The following is a 19,731-nucleotide window of genomic DNA, read 5'->3' on the forward strand; positions in this document are numbered from 1 at the left end:
TTTTGTTTTTGTTGAGGCTGTATTTGAGTAGCTACGTCTTCCATGTTTCTCACTTATACCGTCTGGAATTTAACAGGTCACTTTGATGTCGTTCTGGAAATCTTGAAAATGGCGGCAGCGCGTGTCCTCAGCTTGATGATTTAAATCTAATAATTTGATCTTCTTGTGACACCGCGTCGTCGATCTGTCCTGGATTCTTACATGCTTATTTATTTCACGCCGCTATTTATGGAATTCAACCCATGCTTTTCGGTTATCACTCAAATAACACGGATTTGTAGGAAATGCACCCCTGATTAAATTCCGTAAATTTTGTACCTGTTAAAAATACAGAATAGAGTTAAAGAGAGGAACTGTTAAAGTGGTTAATTTACTTTGTATAACCAAACCATCAGGGGATTTTAAAGATGTTCAAGAACCAGAAAATGTTTCAATTGTGCCGAGTATCTGTACAAACCGAGATTTTGCATAAATCGGATGCGATGTATCTCATCCGCCGAGAGTTTGATCCACGGGCCTTTTCATGGACGTCCACGCGCGCGGATTTAGATGTCAGGCTGAAGTCTTATTAGCGCAGGAATGCAAATGTGTCTCTAAAATAACGTGAATAACATTGAAGCTTTCAGGGTTAGATGAAAGTTGGTGTGAGCGCCGGTGAGCCGCGGGCCTCTCTTGTCGTCTCCCGGTTGAAGAGCGACGTCTTCGCCAGAAGCCGACTGATCCTCGTCCGCCCCTCTCGGCACATCTCCCGTAAATGCCTCCTCCCGTCTCGTCTCCGGAACGCCTCGCTAAGTAACCTTTTATCTTCTCTCTTCCCTCTAACCGACTCGGGAAAGAAGGTTTTCTGCCGCCGCTGCCGCCGCCGCGTTTGAATTGAACATTTGTTTTTGTCGTTTGCGTCGTGAGAGATGAGATTGTTCCAGAGGTGGTGGACGGTGAAGTGCAGCCGGGGGTTCGGATGGCCAAACATGAATCAAGACACTTCATCTGGAAATAATTATTTTGTTTTGTTTTTTTTTTTATGGCACAGCAGGGTTCTCGCTTTAATAATGACGTATTTCAAAAATTGTACATGGCGATTCGTGCATTTCTGTGATTTTGGCCTCTTACCGTTTCGTTCATGTTTCAAAGATTGTCACAAGGGAAGAGGGAGTCTCACCGTCAGCAGGGAAAAGAATTAATTACACAGTATTTTAAATCCCGACCTGCAGGTTTGGGCTAAATTACCTGGACCGGAAGCCCCCCACCTCCAGAATCAGAAAACACCCATAAACACTCAAATGAATGGATTGAAAATAGGACTGACTTGGGATGAAAATGAACTTCTTCTTCTTCACAACTCCAGGTTAATTGTGTGATGTTTCAGGAAGTCCTTTTTTTTTTTTTTCCTTTTTTAGTGTGAAGATGAAAACCTTTAACTGCTGTAATTCGGCACGACTTTCAACATGGAGCCGTCCTTTGGATTGTAACCCTCTGGAATAACATTCATGAGAATAACCCGAGAGCCTACGGTTATCTAAAATAGTTTTTAAATGACCAACAAATGAGCTCCATAAAGCAGAAAAAATAACCTCAAGAAATAAGTTAAAATTTCTAAAATTACGTATTATTATTATTATTATTATTATTATTATTATGAGCTCCGTAAAGCTGAAAAAATAACCTCAAGAAATAAGTTAAAGTTTTTAAAATTACGTATTATTATTATTATGAGCTCCGTAAAGCTGAAAAAATAACCTCAAGAAATAAGTTGAAATTTTTAAAATTACGTATTATTATTATTATTATTATTATGAGCTCCATAAAGCTGAAAAAATAACCTCAAGAAATAAGTTACAATTTTTAAAATGACATATTATTAGTATTGATATTGTATAACACAATTGAAATGTAATGTATATTTTCCCAAACTATTTTTTTTTCCTCTAAAGCTCAAACCTTAAGAAGAAGCATAACTTCCCCCTCACACACACACACACACACACACACACACAGATTATTGGTCTTAATGCGCCTCCAGCTTTGATCCAACGACATGCTCTCGATTTGATTGACTCTTAATTGTGCGGTTGGACAGTTTCGCAGCCTCTCCAAATAAGGATTTTCTTTTTTTTTTTATTCCCTTTTTTTTTTTTCTTTCCAAGCGAAGTGGCGCTTTGGACGTCAGCGGCGGGGAAGCCTGTGCGGCTTCACGCTGCAGGAGCGGATACCTCGCCCTGATCAGATAAGAATAATGGAAGCGAATGAAAAGACCCCTGTCCCCGATGGCCACGGCGAAATGGATGTGCTCCCTGAGGTGTACCTCTGGTATCATCAACGCCTGTGGACACGGATTTATTGGCTATTAAAAAGCTACGCTGAGATGTATCTCCAAAATGGTGTGTTTATCCCGCGGCGGAGTCCTTGCGGGACGACCGTGGGCACCGACAGATTCCAGCTGACTCAGTGTGACATTATGCCATGCCCGGTTTGAATAAAGTTTAATGTCTTAAAAACCTAGATCGATCTTTACAATTTAAATCCTTAACAAAATCGACCCCCTACGAAAACAAATAGTCCAAAATGAACATCCGTACTTACATTGTACACACAGCAGTGCCTTAATCCTTGATTCGTTTTTAACTTTCTCTTCTGTTTTTACAGGGGTTGAACGTTTAAAACCATGTTTGAAAGCAGGCAGGAAAATCAAAAGTACAATTCGCAAGACTTTGAATCAAATTTATAAGGGGAAAAAACAGGAAACCAACCATAGGCAATAAATGACATCTATCTACATGATATACAAACACCGAAAAGATGGAACGGTCCGCTCAGTGATTTATCTCTCCGTAGAAATCTCTTGACATTTTGCGTCATCTGAAGCATGAGTGAATGCATTAGTTTGTGTTACACGTTAATACACAGCATTTGCACAAAGGCGGAGAACTAAAACATCAACTCAGAGTTATTTATCATACACTCCTCGTGTCGGGTCGGAGAGGGTCGTCTACGGCCGCCGCCCAAAGTAAAGGTCGCGTCCCGGCCGTCGGTCGATCGGTCGGTCTTCGGATTCCGCGTCAAAAACCCAAGAAGTCGTGCAGCGCGGCGTGGTTGCGAAGACGAAGCGCATTTACAACGAGGCCGGCATTTCAGAACCGTTTTCGACCTCCTCCCCCCGCGTTTGGTCTTCCCCACGCCGGCCCAAATGAAATTTCCGGAGGCCAATTAAAGCCTATTAGAGACCGATAATGTCGGGGCCTGTGGCGGGATCCTGACAAAGCGCTGATAGTCGTATGCCAGACTCACTAAATCCACCTGTCCCGCAATTATCACTTTCCTCTCACCTCTTCTGACACGTTAATCCACTGCTGTGCCTGAAAGCGCGGCGCGCGATGACGCTCTCCGACTGCTTTTAACCTACCGGGCTTGATTCGCCGGACGGATTGACTTTGTCACGGGCACTTCGTTTGAGATTCGCTTCATTTGGGCTCCTAAGAAGGCAATCTGCTTAAAGGATTGGCTGAAAGGGCGCGTTAACAATTCATGGCTCTTGTAAAAATGACCCATCGATCACAATGTCGCCACGGAGTCCCGCTAACCGGGAGCAAAGGGGTGAACGGATCATTTTTTAGCTGTGGTTGTAATGGGTGGACGTTTGACCCGCCGTATGTCGCTTTCGTAGTCCCGAACAGATGCGAAGTCTCTGCGGTTCGTCCGATAAGTGGCTGTCGTGGGAGGTGAGTCGAGGGAACGGCTCCGCCGATGTTAGCTGAGCCGTGCTCTCAACTCGCCCGCGGTGTCGCCTCCAAGGAAACATCTGGACACCGCGCTAATTACCGGTGTTTCACAGAGAACATTTGTCGAGGCTGCGGTGACCCGCGGGTTGTTCGCCAGCTCCGAATCCCCAAGTCAACCCAAAGAATCCCGTGACGTCAAACTATCTAGGTTGGAAAACCAGACGGATTTACAAAGTTTTACCTCCTCGCTCTCTCTTTGTCTCCGGCCTCCAGCTGCCATCTAATCCAATTTCCGCTGGTTTCAGAAGACGCTCCAAAAAACCAGTTAGCTTTTTCCGGGACCGGGTATGAAATAAGACGAGCTACTTCGGAGCAGGAACGCCCGGTGCCGTGTTTTTGCCGCGCTTTGAAATGGACCGACTAACCCGGGCTGTACATTTATTTTAAAGGATCAACGAAAAGACCGGCGCCGAGGCGGTCCGGAAGTGGAGCGCTCGCCGGTGCCGGGCGACTAGTTACCTGCAGGATATCCAAAGGTTTGGCGATGGACTGACAAACCCTTGCGGTGAGCCTTCCTCGATAGTTGCGCTTCTTGCAAGCGGTACTTCGTTGTTTTGGGGGCGGGGGAGGGGAGGAGGTGGTGGTAAAAGAGGGGGGAGGGTTGACATTTACATCATTTAAAGGTAAAACAAAGGAGCGCTGCAAAGGAGCATCATCTGCGAGGTCATCCTGTGGAGGAGTACGGCGTGTCGCTATGGTAGTTGTAGTCGGGGCAAACCTTCTGCACCAGTTTGTAGTCGACGCTGTAGAAGGCAATGTAGATACATATGACCTTGAAGGGCTTGGAGCAGAGCCAGGAGACGTGGCTCTGCGTCTGCTCCTGGTAGCACACCTTGGACTGGTCGAAGCTGCACAGGGCGGTCTTCTTGTTGCGGTCCGTCTTCTCGTACTCGATGCGACAGTTGAAGGATTTGGTGTCTTTGGTCTCCAGCGCCGACTGCTGGGCGATCTCGAACTCCACCACCTTGGAGGGCGGCACCAGGCTGACCGACACGTTCCCCAAGCCCGTGGAGTTGTGGCGGAAGTACACGCTGAAGGTGCCGTTCCCGTGGTCCACGATCTTCCCCGTGATGAGAAGGTTCAGCTTGACCGTCTTGATGTTGGAGTGGAAGTCCCCCCACCCGAACATCTTTTTGAACTTGCCGGTCTTGACGATGGGCCTGCGTTTAGTTCTGGCCTGCGCGCCTTGAACATCTGTCTGGTTAGATAACCAGTCCCAGAAGTCCTCCATGTTCTGCACATATGTCACCTCCCTCACGTTGCTCTTGAACCCCTGGGAGCCCCTGGCGAACAAGCGCAGGGGGTTGAGCACTCTCGGACTGGCCCCCGTGGGAGAAGTCTTCTGTCGGTAAACGCCGTCCCCCCACTCGATGAGCTCCGTGGCCCCTCCGTCCACCTTCCTGCACGCAACCTTCAGAGGGAACACAAGCAACAGGACATTCAGCCAGAACGTCCAGACTCGTATGTTCCCCTTGAGTCACCTTAGCCCGCTTTTACGGGAGTTGTGTCGCCGTCTCGAAGCTAAATCGAAGGTTGGATGTGAATCGAATCGGAGATGTTGACAAGCGCTCCCTGCTAAGTTCAAAATCGGACAAAGTCGAACGCGCCATTAGCGGCTCAGAGACGACGGACCTCCCGAATCCACGCGACTAAAGATCTCAAACCCCCCTCTCTCGGAGAAACCTGGCCGACGGGCCCGGACGAGCCGGTCGTTAGCTTTTAAAACGTCCATGTTTCTTCATCCAGGGGACGATAAGACGACGTTAAACGAAAAGCAAAGCTTCGGTTCAGGCGGACAAAACTCTCGGGCCCCGTAACGTAACGTACCGTACCGCACCGCGCGAAGAAGAAACCGAGCGCTTCGCGTTAACCCTCCGCCTCTTCGGGCCGGCCTGTCACGTTTACACGGCTACGAAAATCCCCCCGGACTTAAAACGTGAAATCGTCCCGGCCGCTCCGAGACGCTGAACTTTGACTCGTAACGGTTCCCGGCAATAAAACAGGCTTATCGCGAGGTAAAGCGTGCGCTAAGTGCTAATCCGGGCGCAGCAATGAACGGTGATCCCGCCTCGCGCCTCAAAGCCTTTTAGCCTCAGGAGCAATTCCTGGTCCACTTCAGATAAAGCCGTAATAATTCACGGCAATGAGCTTAGCTAGTTTTATTAGTAATTAGCGGCGCTGGCTTTCCCCCGGCCCGGTTGCAGGGATCACTGGGAGAGGCAGATGTTGAAAGCGGCGAGCGGCGGCTGCCGGAATCCTCGCCGAGCCGCGGCGGCGATACTTCCAGACTAATTAGAATTTAGCTGCGAGCCCGACGGCCGCACGTGTTTTCTGAGCTGACAAACCCGGTCCGACTGCCGGAGACGCGCTTCTGTTGCGGAGCGATCTGTTTTGATTGACGTCCGGGCGACGTGGCGTCCTCAACGCACCCCTTTATTTTTAGCTTAGCGGCACCAGGGTTGTAGTTTTAAACTCACAAATCTAATCACCGCCACTCGTCAGACGCTGAATTAAATTCAGTGACGACATCGAGCCGATTCGGACCTTCTTCCCACCCCCGAGATCACCGATCGGCAATAACGGGACGGCTCGGATCGACGAGCCCGGGATTTTATGAGGTTCGGATACGTTTATCCTCCTGGAGGATTTCCCTGTCGACTCCTTAAACTTTGATTTTAGGAGGAATGGACGGTTGGTGAATGACAGGGAGGGGTCTGTTAGTCACATTAAATTATATCATCTTTATATATTTCATCTATTTGGGTACGATGTTCACTGTGATGTGAGCAGCTTGTGTTGGACGATATTCAAAATGAAGTGCTCAGCGGCGTCTTTGGAAGGGGAACTCCGCGTGACGCCCAGATAATCACATTATTCCGCCGTCTTCTTTGTGTCACGCGTCCATGTAAATGACTCTCGGACGCGGAATCAATGACGGCGAGTCGGGCGAGTCGGGCTCGTCTATCAAACCTCACGACGCTCAATTAAGGCCGCCGCTCCCGGATGGACCGATCCGAGGCCCCGCTGGCAGCCGCTTTAAATCCCATCCCCTCCCGCCGGTTAAACGGGACCTTCCCCGCCGCGCCGCTGCAGCCACAAGCCACCGTTTTAATGTAAATCTCAGGTGAGCCGCATTGTGACGGGCCGGTTGTGATGCAAATGAGCCTGGAGGTTTTTTTTTTTTTTAATTTTTTTTTTTTTATTTTTTAAAAGTGTGACGAGCAACCGGCGGGGGCGGCTGCGACAACAAGGGGATCAGCTTTGGGGTATCTAACGCTTAAATGCCCCGCGAGAGATGAAGCGCAGGGGACTTGAAAGGCGGCGGTGACACCTGGGCTTTGGTTGCTTTCTCCCCGCCTGCCTGAACACACACACACACACACACACACACACACACAGAATCATTTAAGCAAGAAGTGGAGACTCTTAAAATCAGACGAATACCATTTTCTCTCTCCGTGTGTGTGTGTGTGCAACAAGACACTGGAAAAAAAAAAAAAGGGGGGGGAATGAGGCAAGGTCTCATGAAGGAGACTCTACAAAAGCTTAATTAAGATTTGTTAATCTGTGCTGTGCCGCTACAGGCGCCTGTGGCCGACTTGAAATAACACATTATTATGATAACTGCAGCCTGGCGGAGCTGCAAAACACCAGCCCTCCTTCCGCTCAAACCGGACGCAGATAAGTGGTGAAATGTGGCAGATGTGATATTAACCGCCGCGGTTTCGGCGCTTCCTCTTGTTTTCAAAAGCAAAAAGCGCGCGGGTAAAAAAAAAAAAAAAACCCGACCGTAAAACCTTGCTAGAAGGTCCGAGGTGGAAAGGTTCGTTTATCATTATCCGATGTTACGACGAAGCTCCTTCACTTTTTTTTTTTTTTGCACATTACCTGTAAATTCAATCATCTCCTGACTGCTCAAACCCGCATATTCTGGATTTGCACGACCGGCTGGCAATTAGCACCGGTCTGGAGGTGCAAACCCAGGCTCGCAATGGGAATGAAACGTATTTCACGGGTTTTATTTTACTACTAAAACCAACGGTCTCGGCCTCTTTTTAATTCCTGCGGCAAAATATGACGATTGTCCTGAATGATCATTTCTCAGGACCGTCCTGGAGGAACCAGGAGGTTCACGTATCAACATGTAGGAGGAGACGCCCCAGAGCCGAGGACTTCCCTGGTTACCCTTTTATTGAAAGGCAGGAAAAAGGTTTTGAAAGGACTTCTTTACATCCATTTAATTTTGTCCCGTTTTACTTAATTTTGTACTTAAGACCTTAGAACACTTGATAGCCTTAACCTTGACAATTTATATTTTATTGTATTTCTTATTCTCCCTCCTTCCTACTATTATCTATTATTGTTATGTTTTTGCTTGAAACTCTGGCACAACAATTTCCTTCTGGATAAATAAACTTGTTCTCATCTCACAAATCGTTCATTCTCTGCACACAGGAGTCCATTGTCCGAGAGCAGGAGTTCAACCGCACACACACACACACACACACACACACACACACATTCACTCTCTCATTTGGACATGGAAAAAATTTGCACATCCTATTGAGATGCGATCATCGGCCCTTTCGCTCTCGTCATATAGAAGTAAGTTGTTTGGTGTAAATTCTATTTTGGAGCCGGTTGATGTAACGTTTTGATTGCAGCAGATGTTCGAGACGATCATCTGCAGGAGCTCCATCGCTGCGTCAATCAATACCGTCCAGACACCGACGAGACCCGCTCGGACCGATTCGCCGACCGTCCCGTGGGCAGACGTATCTTCTGGAGGCCTGACATCCAGGTAATTGCCGCGGCGACCAGAAGCAGCCTCTGGAAAGATATTAAAAAGCCAGCGACGCTACGTCGTTTTCCACCGGCGTCTCGGCGGACGGCGAGACATCGGCGCCGCCTGTCTGGCGCCGGGAGAACGTCTCCGCTAACGCTACGAACGCTAACGGCCCTCGTCATCTTCGGCGGTTCGTCGACAGCTGAAATAATCACCACATTGTTTATGTTTTTGGGGCGAATGGGTTTCGGGCGTCTTCGTAATAAACAAAATGAGCAATTAACCTGCTCGCCGCCGCCGCCGCCACGCGTCGCCGCGCCTCACGGATCCGTCTCTGCAAATTGACACGGCTGCGCCGCCGCCAGTCACTCCGCCGCTAATTCCCCGCGACTGAAGCTCCATTAACCCCGTTTCCGAGGCGAGCGGCGGCAGAGAACCGTACGGGCCGGACCACCATCCTGATGGGACCTGAGCGGCTGCGGCATCTTGACATCTGAGTGTGTGTGTGTGTGTGTGTGTGTGTGTGTGTGTGTGTGCTGAGATCTTCTCACCTCCAGTTTAACCCATTAGCACCTGAGATTCATCTGAGCTCTGATTGCAACTTTCTATCTTAAATCCTGATTGCGCGACTCCATGTAGGTGAAGATCCAACCGCTCGCCCACTCGTTCACACATCTGGGCATGTTTAGGGTCTCCAAGGAGGAACCCTGAGGAACCCCGCACTGAAAGCCCCCCCGTGGGAATCCAACCACTGAGCTAGAAGCTCTCCAGAAGATGGTGAGGACATCCAAGATGCTTCACCTCCTCTACACTCTTGCCTCCACCCAGCTCTGTCTCTGAAAGGATGCATTATGTCCACAGTGACGCCACCGGATCAAGCCGGAGCCTCTCGATGGACCTCATTCTTCTGGTTTTTGAAATCAATCGACAGCGGATTCGTTCAATCTCCGAAGCGTCTGGCGAGAACCCCCGAACGCTAATCCTGCAAATGAATTCCGCTCTTCGCAGCGGGCGAGCGGCTCGGAGCTGTGACCGAAGTGAGGACGCCGACGGGACCAGATGTTTGGGGAACGTCTGAGGTACGGAGATAGAAAACACCACAGCCAATCATCTGCCTCCATCTAACCCTCTTCTCCTACACCAACTAACTTCCTGTCCTCGTTCCCTCCATCCATAAACATCCTCTGTCTCCTCTGAACATCTACCATGTGCCGATGGACTCCTTCCCTCTCCTGAACCTCAACATCTTCATCTCTGCTGCATCTCTGCTGTCGCTGCTCTCGTCTCCTTCGTCTCCACCGAGCTGCGCTCAACAGTTCTGATGCTACGAACCAGAGGTAGAAGTTCTCTGGTTACTTTTGCAGAATATCAGCTTCCTTCGTCTTCCCAGGTCTTTCCTTTCCTCGGTCACTGGAGAACCCGCAGAAGAAGCATGAAGAACATGACTCCTGACGTGTTGCGGCAAAAAAAAAAAAAAGTCCCCCTTGACTAAGAATAAGAGTAAGAACAAGAACAACTTTATTTATCCTGAAGGAAACTGTTGTGCCAGAGTTTCAAGTAGAACATAACAGTAATAAATAATGGTAGGAAATTGTATAAACAGTAAAAAAAAAAGGGGGGAGAGAATAAGAAATACAAATAAAACTATAAAGCGTCAAAGTCAAGGCTATAAAGTGTTTTAAGGTCTACTCGTCTAATAAGACTAGTAAGACTACTTAGACTACTAAGACTAAGATTAGACTAAAGTCTACTAGTCTACTAAGGATTACTAAGACTAGACTAAGGTCTACTAGTCTACTAAGACTACTAAGACTAAGATTAGACTTAGGTCTACTAGTCTACTAAGACTACTAAGACTAAGACTAGACTAAGGTCTACTAGTCTACGAAGGACTACTTAGACTACTATGACTAAGACTAGACTAAGGTCTACTAAGGACTACTAAGAGTACTAAGACTAAGATTAGACTAAGGTCTACTCATCTACTAAGGACTACTAAGGACTACTAGAACTACTAAGACTATTAAGGACTACTAAGACTACGACTAAGATTAGACTAAGGTCTACTCGTCTACTAAGGACTACTAAGGACCACTAAGACTATTAAGGACTACTAAGGACTACTAAGACTACGACTAAGACTAGACTAAGGTCTACTAGTCTACTAAGGACTACTAAGACTACTAAGAACTACTAAGACTACTAAGACGAAGACTGGACTAAGGTCTACTAGTCTACTAAGGACTACTAAGACTACTAAGACTAAGACTGGACTCAGGTCTACTAGTCTACTAAGGACTACTAAGACTACTAAGACTAAGACTAGACTAAGGTCTACTAGTCTACTAAGGACTACTAAGACTACTAAGACTAAGACTGGACTCAGGTCTACTAGTCTACTAAGGACTACTAAGACTACTAAGACTAAGACTGGACTCAGGTCTACTAGTCTACTAAGGACTACTAAGACTACTAAGACTAAGACTGGACTCAGGTCTACTAGTCTACTAAGGACTACTAAGACTACTAAGACTAAGACTAGACTAAGGTCTACTAGTCTACTAAGGACTACTAAGACTACTAAGACTAAGACTGGACTCAGGTCTACTAGTCTACTAAGGACTACTAAGACTACTAAGAACTACTAAGACTACTAAGACAAAGACTGGACTAAGGTCTACTAGTCTACTAAGGACTACTAAGACTACTAAGACTAAGACTGGACTCAGGTCTACTAGTCTACTAAGGACTACTAAGACTACTAAGACTAAGACTAGACTAAGGTCTACTAGTCTACTAAGGACTCCTCGGCTGGTCTTCTTCTGCCAGAGGCTTTGCACGAACTCCAAGGATCTCCCTCCTTGGGCAAGAGGAACCTAGGAGTTGCCACCTATTAGCCAGGTTTACGATATGGTGAAGTCGGTGTCAAACACACATCCTGTTTGTCTGGAGCTGCAAAGGCAAAGTCCTGGTAATCAGATGAAATAACAGCGCGGCTGCTGCGACCTCAGAGGCCGCCTTTATTTAGAAGTTAATGAGCGCTGGTATTTCCCGTTATGGCTCGCGTCAACTTAATTGCTTGGCATTTATATCTGTGACAAAACAACTAATAAATGGCCGGTGGCCGAGGCCACACGTGAACGTCTGCGAGGCTGGAGCGAACACCTAATCCGTCGGAAATAGAAGACCGTGAAAGTGGAGGAGGAGCGACCCCCTCCCTTGCCCACTTTGGAGCCGACAAAGGAACGACCAAGATGATCCTCTCAGACGGGTTGTGAGGGAAGCTCCAGAAGACTGGCTTTCAAAAAAAGGATGATAACTGCAAGGAAATCACATACAGTAGATGGCCGATGTAGATCTGGAATTTCTTGGACATGGTCATGATGTCCAACTTCAGAGCTCAACCCTCTGCCACTGACCTGAAGTTCCCCCCCTGAAGGTCACCTCACGTGGGTATCACATCTGGCTACCATGAGCGACTCCCCATGCAGGAAGCAGTCAGGAGGTCACCGAACGCCTGTGGGAACCTTCAGATGCCCGGTATGGAGTCACCGCCGGGTTCCGGCGGGGAACTCGCGGCGTCTTATCGAGGCCTTAAACGGATTCAGCCTCGTCCTGAGGAGCAGGAAGCGGCGGGTTGTCTCAGAGGCAGAAGCTGCGACGTCTGCAGTGAGATCTCGTCTCACCAGACATCGAGGAGGAGTTAATGAGCGGTGATGTATCTTTGAAGCAAGGGAGGGATCACCGCACTCGCTCATGTACCGAGGAGCAAGTCGAGTAATTGAGTCGTCTCAGCGGAGCGCGAAGATACCGATGAGTCTCCCTGAACGCCCGGTAGCCTCTCCTATTTGGCTGCTCATTTACTGCCCGGAACTCCGCATCCTCGCACCGATTCTGCCGCCGCAGGTCGTTCGATGGACTCGACACATTGACAGCACGGCTTTAGGTGGTGAACCCCCAGGCTTGAAATGATCCCAGTATTAAGTTGAGCTTGGCTTTAGGGTTTCCTCTGAGCCAAACGCGTCTCTATTTGCTTGAGTCCTTCCCCAACTAACTGTCCCACATACTCTTTCCCTTCTTTCCCTTCGGTAGTCCCAAATTTTATTCGTGGAACCTCTCTAGTGTCTCCTGCGGCCTCTTGCTCTGCTCAACTGAAAGCCATCTGATTTCACAGTCCTCTGGCACTCCTGCCATTTCTTTCATGGTCTGGCTGCTTGGGAAGTTGTTCATCAGACACAACCAGAACCCCCCTTGGGAGGAAGAAAGATGGGGCCTTAAATTGTACGGCAAATACAAGGTCCTCTTGTCCCCAGCATTTGTAACTCTAGAGTGCAGTGTGGACAAACTCAAGGTGTCCAGCACCTCCAGGGGACACCGTGAAGACCAATCCATGCTCTCCAGGCACTTGTAAACAACATCCTGAAGCTCATGTTTGGAGCCCATGTGTCTGGAGCACTTCAGACACATGGGTGGGATTGTGACCACGGCCTCCCCAGGACCAAAAGGTCCACCCCTGTGGTCTGCCCCTGGTATCTCCAGCCCATCAAAGCAAATTATGGCGCTGGGAGCTCCTGACAGCGAGACTGGCCTTTGAATAATACCTCCACGGGCTTGAGGGGTCAGGGCGTCCAATTATACTCAGGACAGATTTATATCGCCTGCATCCTTGTACCTCTTATGGATGGTTTATGGGACCGTCAGCAGGAGCCTGGAGGTGGCCTGTTTGTCAGTGAGGCCACCTCTCTCTTCTGACTTGTCACCCTGAGGTCACACCCTTGACTCAACAAAAGGAATTCCGCAGCTCCAAGATGGAGAGAGGCAGCAATGACCTCGTAGCAGACGACGTGGTTTGTGCCAAGAGCAGATCATTTCAGTGTTACCTCGAGGGTCCCTGCCAACATCTCGCGATGGACCTGGTCACCGGACTCGTCTTGTTCAGTGGTTTCACAGCCATCATCCCTTTTTCTTCCCAAAGCTTCCCTCAGCTTTTAGGACCACTCAAGCAGTCACTGGACACGTATGTTGTCTCCTTCATGACACGGAGCAGAGCATCAGAAGGAAGCCGGTTTTGGCCAACAACCAGATCCACCAATCAGACACTCGTGAGAACATTCAGATGTCTTGTCCACTCCAAGGTCGGACGGGTAGATTTGTGGATAACGCATGACAGAACTCATCGAGTAAGTCGTTGAAAGACACATAGGTGGCCTGTAGGGGTCAGAAAGAAGTGCCTGACTGCTGTGCACCGAGGAGAGCGTCCGCCCAAAAAGATGGCGAACCTGCGCCTCAAATCCGCAAGAAAAAGAGCGGCCGTCAAGAATTGTCCGCCTTGCTGCGGCGACTCCACGATCACATTAGACACCACGAAACAACCACCGACTCGACTGTCTCGCCTTCTGCCGTTTGTCACAGAGCTGTCGCCCCTTTGCCCCTTTGCTTCTCACAAGTTCCACATTTGAGTTCCAGATGAAGTGTGAACCGTCATGGCCAGAGAGAACTTTATTCTTGTTCTTGCCACCTTGGAGAAAATGTATGCACTACCTTTTAGAAGCTGAAACTCCAGATGGACAAGTGTCCAGAAGACCGAAGTAAACCTGCAGCTCTTCAGAGTGGCGGCCAAATCTCAACTGCCCTTCATGGTCTGAGTCCTCAGTGTGAGCGCCAAATCAGGACGGCCCCTCGCAGAGGTGCACTAGTGAACCTGGCGACAGCATGCCTCAGGTTCCTCTGGTCTCAGGCTTTTCATGCCACCATCACCTCCACCCCGGGTTGATTGCCGGCAGAATTTATCGTATCTTCGCCAGCCGTAGTGTGAGGCAGAGGCTCCAAAGCCTGTTGGACGAAGACGGATCCGACCAGAAGACCGCTCCCCATGGGAGGTTCGTCGGGGCCCGATAGGACTCCGGTCTGGCTTTATCTTGGAGGCTCGATGACCTCGCACCAGGATGGGCGCTCAGCCGGTACGGAGCTAAAACGTAGCATGTTCTCCGTTTTCCTAGCGACACTCGGTCGGGATACCGACCGTTCTGTCCGCTCAAATCAATGCAACCGGCAGCTCCGGAGACGCGAGCCGGTGCGGATCTTACAACATCGGAACTTCCCTTCACAGAAGTCCCTCCGATTCGATCGCCGATATCGATTAGCGGCGCCGTTCCCCGACACGGGAGAACAAACACGCGAACGGAAAAGCAACGTTAGCGTCAGCGGCTCGGAAACACCCGAGATGCGCGACCGATAGAATCCCCTTCGCAAGATACGTAACCTCACCGGACCGGAACTTCACGATCGGCGCGACGGCCAGGCTCGGCCTCCGGGAGGGAAGGGCCTCCGGGTAATCTGGATACCCGTGTTATCTGAGCAGCTGCGACGTACGACAGCCGCAGAGCCGGGAACGTAGCTTTTAACGCATCATCAGTTTCCTAATCCCCTTACATGGTCAGGGCTCCCGATGCCTGACACCTGCAGAACACCTCTGCCTGATAGCGGGGGGTTAAGAAGGAAACGTAATCATCACCGGCTCCGACGCTTTTAACCCCCGGTGGCTCTCGGAGCTGAGGAAGGGAAAGAATAACCCCGCGTTGCCTCGTAATTTAATTCTTTGAATCGGCGCCGGACACGATTCAAGTTTTATCTCGGGGAATTTGTGTCGGTTCCGCTCAGGAGTAAGCTCGCCGAGGTTCAACGGCGCCCGTGTTCCTCCTCTCAAAGCAGATTGCGCCGCGCCTGATTTCACCGAAACCGCTCCCTTTGAAGAAGAAGAAGAAGAAACAAGAGCGGCGGCGGCGGCGGCGGCGGGGGGGGGGGGGGGGGGGGGGGACGCCGCACGCCGCTCCTCGAAGCTGCTCTGAAGGCAGCTTCTTCACAGGGAAGGCTCAAAGACGGGCACTGGCGGCGCTTTGCGACGGGCCACCGATGACTAGTGAAAGCAGAGGCCTCAGAAGGAAAGGCAAACGGAGAATAATCACGGCAGATTTATTGTACGTCTTCTTTAAGGGCATAATTAGCAACTCGTTAGCGGAAACACAAGAAGGAAAAGTCACCCCGCCTCGACAGGGGGGGGCTTTTAAAATCCGGATTTGAACCTTTAGCTTCCCGCCGCCGCACCAGCGACGCCGGAGTGCAAACGCTAAAAATGAAATGGCGGTTTTACAGGAGTCTGCCCTCAGAGAGCAACCGGCAACGACAACAACAGAAGATAACGGAAGCTCGGGAGCCTCGGGCTGCGCGGCGCCCATAAAAATTCATAGCTGCGCACCCAGATCGTGGAAAGGGGGGGTGGACAAAGTATTAGCGGTAATGGCTCCGGCCTCGGGGCGGCCGGAAAGGGTTCGGACGGCTTAAAGAGCTCCGTTCATCACTTCGCCGCCGCCGAAACCGGCCGGCCTGGCGGGGGGAGGAAGCACCTCCGGTCCTGATTGTCCAACGCGAGTCTTTAATTGTCCTTCCTGGAGGAGCGTCGGTGCAAAGGGCAGCCGTGTCGCACGTATCAATCACTTCCCGTGAATTGATCGCCCGCGCGCACAATTATGACCGACGATTGGAAAAAGGGCGCCGAAGCCGCGACCGGTCGATACAAACCGCGGCCGCCGCCACACGTGGGAGGGATTTAAACCCGCCACGCCCCCGCCGACGCCTCGGAGCGACCGCTAAATGCCAAAGTGTTGTTTATGAGGGATTTATCCTTCTGGCGGGGAAGAACTGCGACCCCAATATGGGCGCCGATACGCATCTGCGTCCGTCCCTGGAAGGCCCGCCGCCGCCGCGATCCACGTTTAATCACACGCTTCCACCATCACGCCATCTTCCTAATATTCCTCTCTTCCCTCGTAACCAATTTCTCTGGATTTTTGAAGATTTAAACCCCCTCCAACACCGCCGCCGCCGCTCCCTCCCTTTTTTTTTTTTTACAAACCAAATCCAGGGAGAGGTTGATGTGAAGACCCGGCAGAGCAGGGATGTGAAGAATATAAACACATTTTTTATTGTCCAGGGGGGAAAGGGGTGGCGGCGGGGTTGGGCGGCGGGGTCTGTAAAAGAAACGAGGACCTTATCACAGCCCAGCAGCTCTGTAATTCGCCGCCATGATAAAATGGCGGCGCGGAAAAACCTTACAAGGCTGGCACAATCCAAAGACGGATTAGGTTTTTCTGACATAAGCTTCCTGAAAAACTAATCAATCAGCCCGTGCAGTATTATCAACTCGCGTGAGATTAAAGAGCTGCTTCTAATCCCAACCCCCCCCCACAAAAAAAAAAAAAAAAAACTCCACGTTCTAAAAACGCCGTCTTGTTATTTTCCTTTAAATATACAATAAAAAAAAAATCAACAGGGACTTAATTGCGCGCTCGGCGCTGGAGGCCGGACGCCGCCCGCGTCCTTGTCCGAGCGCTTTTTGACTTTGCGTCCCGCGGTCTCGGTCTGCCGGCTGCCGGCGGGGTCCCGAGGCCGATTCTCAACACCCACGCTTTTCAGACGAGGAGCCATCAAGTGGCGAGCGATTAGAAAATGGAAATAGATGCCGGAGTCCTGAGAGAAGTGGCTCTTCGGGGGTTTGAAGCGACCCTTGGCCACAGAGACGCTGGGCGGCGGCGGCGGCGGCGGCGGCGCCCCGTTAGCGATCGAGGGGGGGGGGGGGATCTACGGAATTCTATCTTCAAATTAGCGAGCCGGGCGTTTCTGAATGCGCCATCGGCTCGGCTCAATCACCTGCACGAGCGGTCGGGAGAGACGCCCCCGTGCACCGCTACAGCCTGGCATTAGAAATAAAATGGAAATTATCATGTCAATGACTCACTTTAATCTACATTTTATTCCAATTTTAAATGAATTCATATTTTAATATTAAATATTTTAATAAATATTTCAAATTCATTTAAAATTATCTGCATTTATTAATTTTGTTTAATCGCTTGTCATTTTTTATAAAACCGGTTTTATGCCTGCAATCATTTATTTCACAGGGAAACCTCAGAAATCACTGGCAGCGAAAGGAGGACGACACGGAGCAGAAGATCGGCGGCGCCGGAGTTTAGCTCGCGTCCACCGGGCCGGGGTCGGGAGGTGTGATTAGTCAACACACACACACACACACACACACACACACACACACCAACACACACGGATGCTGCATTGGGTTATAACAGAGCAAAAAGTAAGAAAGGCTTAATGGACTTTGTCAACATCCTCTTCCACTCCATCAGCGAGAGCCCCATCCCTGCACGCTGTGTGTGTGTGTGTGTGTGTGTGTGTGTGTGTGTGAGTGTGTGTGTGTGTGTGTTTTGGGGGGGTTGCACGGCTTGAGGCAGGGCTCCCGAGTATGTTTCATCTTCATCTACATTGTTCCGCTGTCAGCGCTCAGAGGATAACTGCGGCAGATGTCAGGGGGAAGAATGGCTTCTCGGAGGACGACTCTGACCCTCTTATTCCTCCCTGGAGGCCCCGGGGGGGCAGGAGGGGGGCAGGAGGGGGGCAGGAGGGGCAGGAGGGGGGAAGGAGGGGGGGGGGCAGATGCTGAGGCCGGGGTTAAATTTCACTGTCTGCTTCACGGGACGCACAGATAACACATCTATTTTGTTGTTTCGACTTAACACACACACACACACACACGTGCACACATGCACACACACACACACACACACGTGCACACATGCACGCCACCGACAGATGCTGCTCTTTTGATTGAAATTAGCCTCGGGCGGCTGAGGAGGCTCGGCGAGCAGAAGGCCGGTCCTGGAGGTCAGGAGGAACCTCTGGATCTGCAGGAAGCCTGTCCTTCCAGAGGAGGCAGGGAAGGATTTGTGAAGATTTCTGAAGATTTTGGAATGGGAGGTCTGGAGGAGGACCGAAGAAGATTTACGGACGCAGCGAGAGAGGATATGAAGGAAGTTGGTGTGCGAGAGGATCCAGAGAATAGGGTTAGATGGAGAAGGGAGAAGATTATTAGTGTTATCATTATTTGCTTTTCCCCCTGACGCTGAAAGCCGGGCGCAGGAAGACGCCGCTGCGTGACGGATGAGAAGGTCGGGGGTTCAAACGAGCTCCGACGGACCGCAAAGTCCAGGATCTCGTGGATCTTCGGCGGCGAGGCGGAGGAACGTCTCTCCAGGGGAGGAGGAAGACCTTCTGCTCCTCCGAAGCGGCGGCATCCGTCCAAAGAAGCGAGCCTGACGCCGTTCCTCCTGAGCAGATCTGACGGCGGCCCTCAAAGCGAGGAGAAGGTCCACGCGGACCTTCTGATCTCCTCAAAGTCCCGGTTCTTCTCCGGAGGATCCGTCTTCTCATATTCTCTCCGGTTAGCCGGCCGGAGGAGATAAATCCCGGCACGTAGGAAAGCCTTCCTGGCGGCTTCACCTGCAACTACGTGGTGACGATGAAGAAGATCCAAGTGTCCAACAAAAAGCCGGACGCGGCTTCGCAGGGGATAAATGTCACACACACACACACACACACACACACACACACAGCAGAAGCAGCAGCGGCAATCATCAATAACTGGAAATTGGTTTTTTTTTTTTTTTTTTTTGGGGCTGCAATTTTTCCCTTTCCGATAATCAATACGAGGTTCGGCTCCACGATCGGATGTCCCGCCAAGGAGACCCAGGAGGACCACCGAGATCCGAGCAGAGAAGCTGCAGGTTCACGTCCTGGCTGGAGGTAAAGCAGCTTCTCCATAAATCCAACTTTCTCCAGCAGGTCTTATTCTCGCCTCACCTGGTGCAGGAGGGTCGCCAGCAGGAGCGTCTGCAGAGCTCTCATCTTCGGCCTCTTCTTCACCACAGGCGGCGCGTAAATCCTCCGCGGGGGCTGTGGAGCATCTCCGGGATCACCTGCGCGCAAAGTCCGCACGGCGAGATGTGAAGAAGAGGAGGAGGAGGAGGAGGAGGGACGAGGAGGTGGAGAAGAAGAGGAGGAGAAGAAGAAGAGGAGGAGGTGGAGAAGAAGAAGAAGAGGAGGAGGAGGAGAGGAGGAGGAGGTGGAGGTGAGATGTTTCAGAAGAACTCACTCGGCGGGTTCCGGTCTTCCGCCTTCGGATCCGCGCGGACCCGGACTGGATTCCGTGCGCGTCAGGGGGCGTTAAAAAGTACCACTTGAAATGCGCGTGTTCGACCGCCGCGCCGCGCCGTGCCGTGCCGTGCCGTGCGTGCGTCTCTCCCCGCCGCTCAGCCCCGG

The 19,731-nt window shown here is 50.5% G+C and overlaps 1 protein-coding gene across 1 annotated transcript; it reads right to left on the minus strand.

Annotated features, from left to right (window-relative positions):
- Nucleotides 1-1,826: 1,826 nt before the first annotated feature.
- On the minus strand, nucleotides 1,827-19,695 carry nxph2a (neurexophilin 2a). The gene is made up of 3 exons (XM_086144736.1): nucleotides 19,565-19,695; nucleotides 19,273-19,388; nucleotides 1,827-5,187 (listed from the first exon to the last, which is right to left on the minus strand). Exons 2-3 carry the CDS (start codon nucleotides 19,315-19,317, stop codon nucleotides 4,441-4,443), a joined length of 792 nt encoding a protein of 263 aa, XP_086000862.1. The 5' UTR covers nucleotides 19,318-19,388; nucleotides 19,565-19,695; the 3' UTR covers nucleotides 1,827-4,440.
- Nucleotides 19,696-19,731: the final 36 nt, after the last annotated feature.

The sequence above is a fragment of the Fistularia commersonii genome, chromosome 4, assembly GCF_037954325.1.
Source record: "Fistularia commersonii isolate RoL2024-O1a breed Wild chromosome 4, RoL_Fcom_v1.0, whole genome shotgun sequence".
Lineage (NCBI taxonomy): Eukaryota > Metazoa > Chordata > Actinopteri > Syngnathiformes > Fistulariidae > Fistularia > Fistularia commersonii.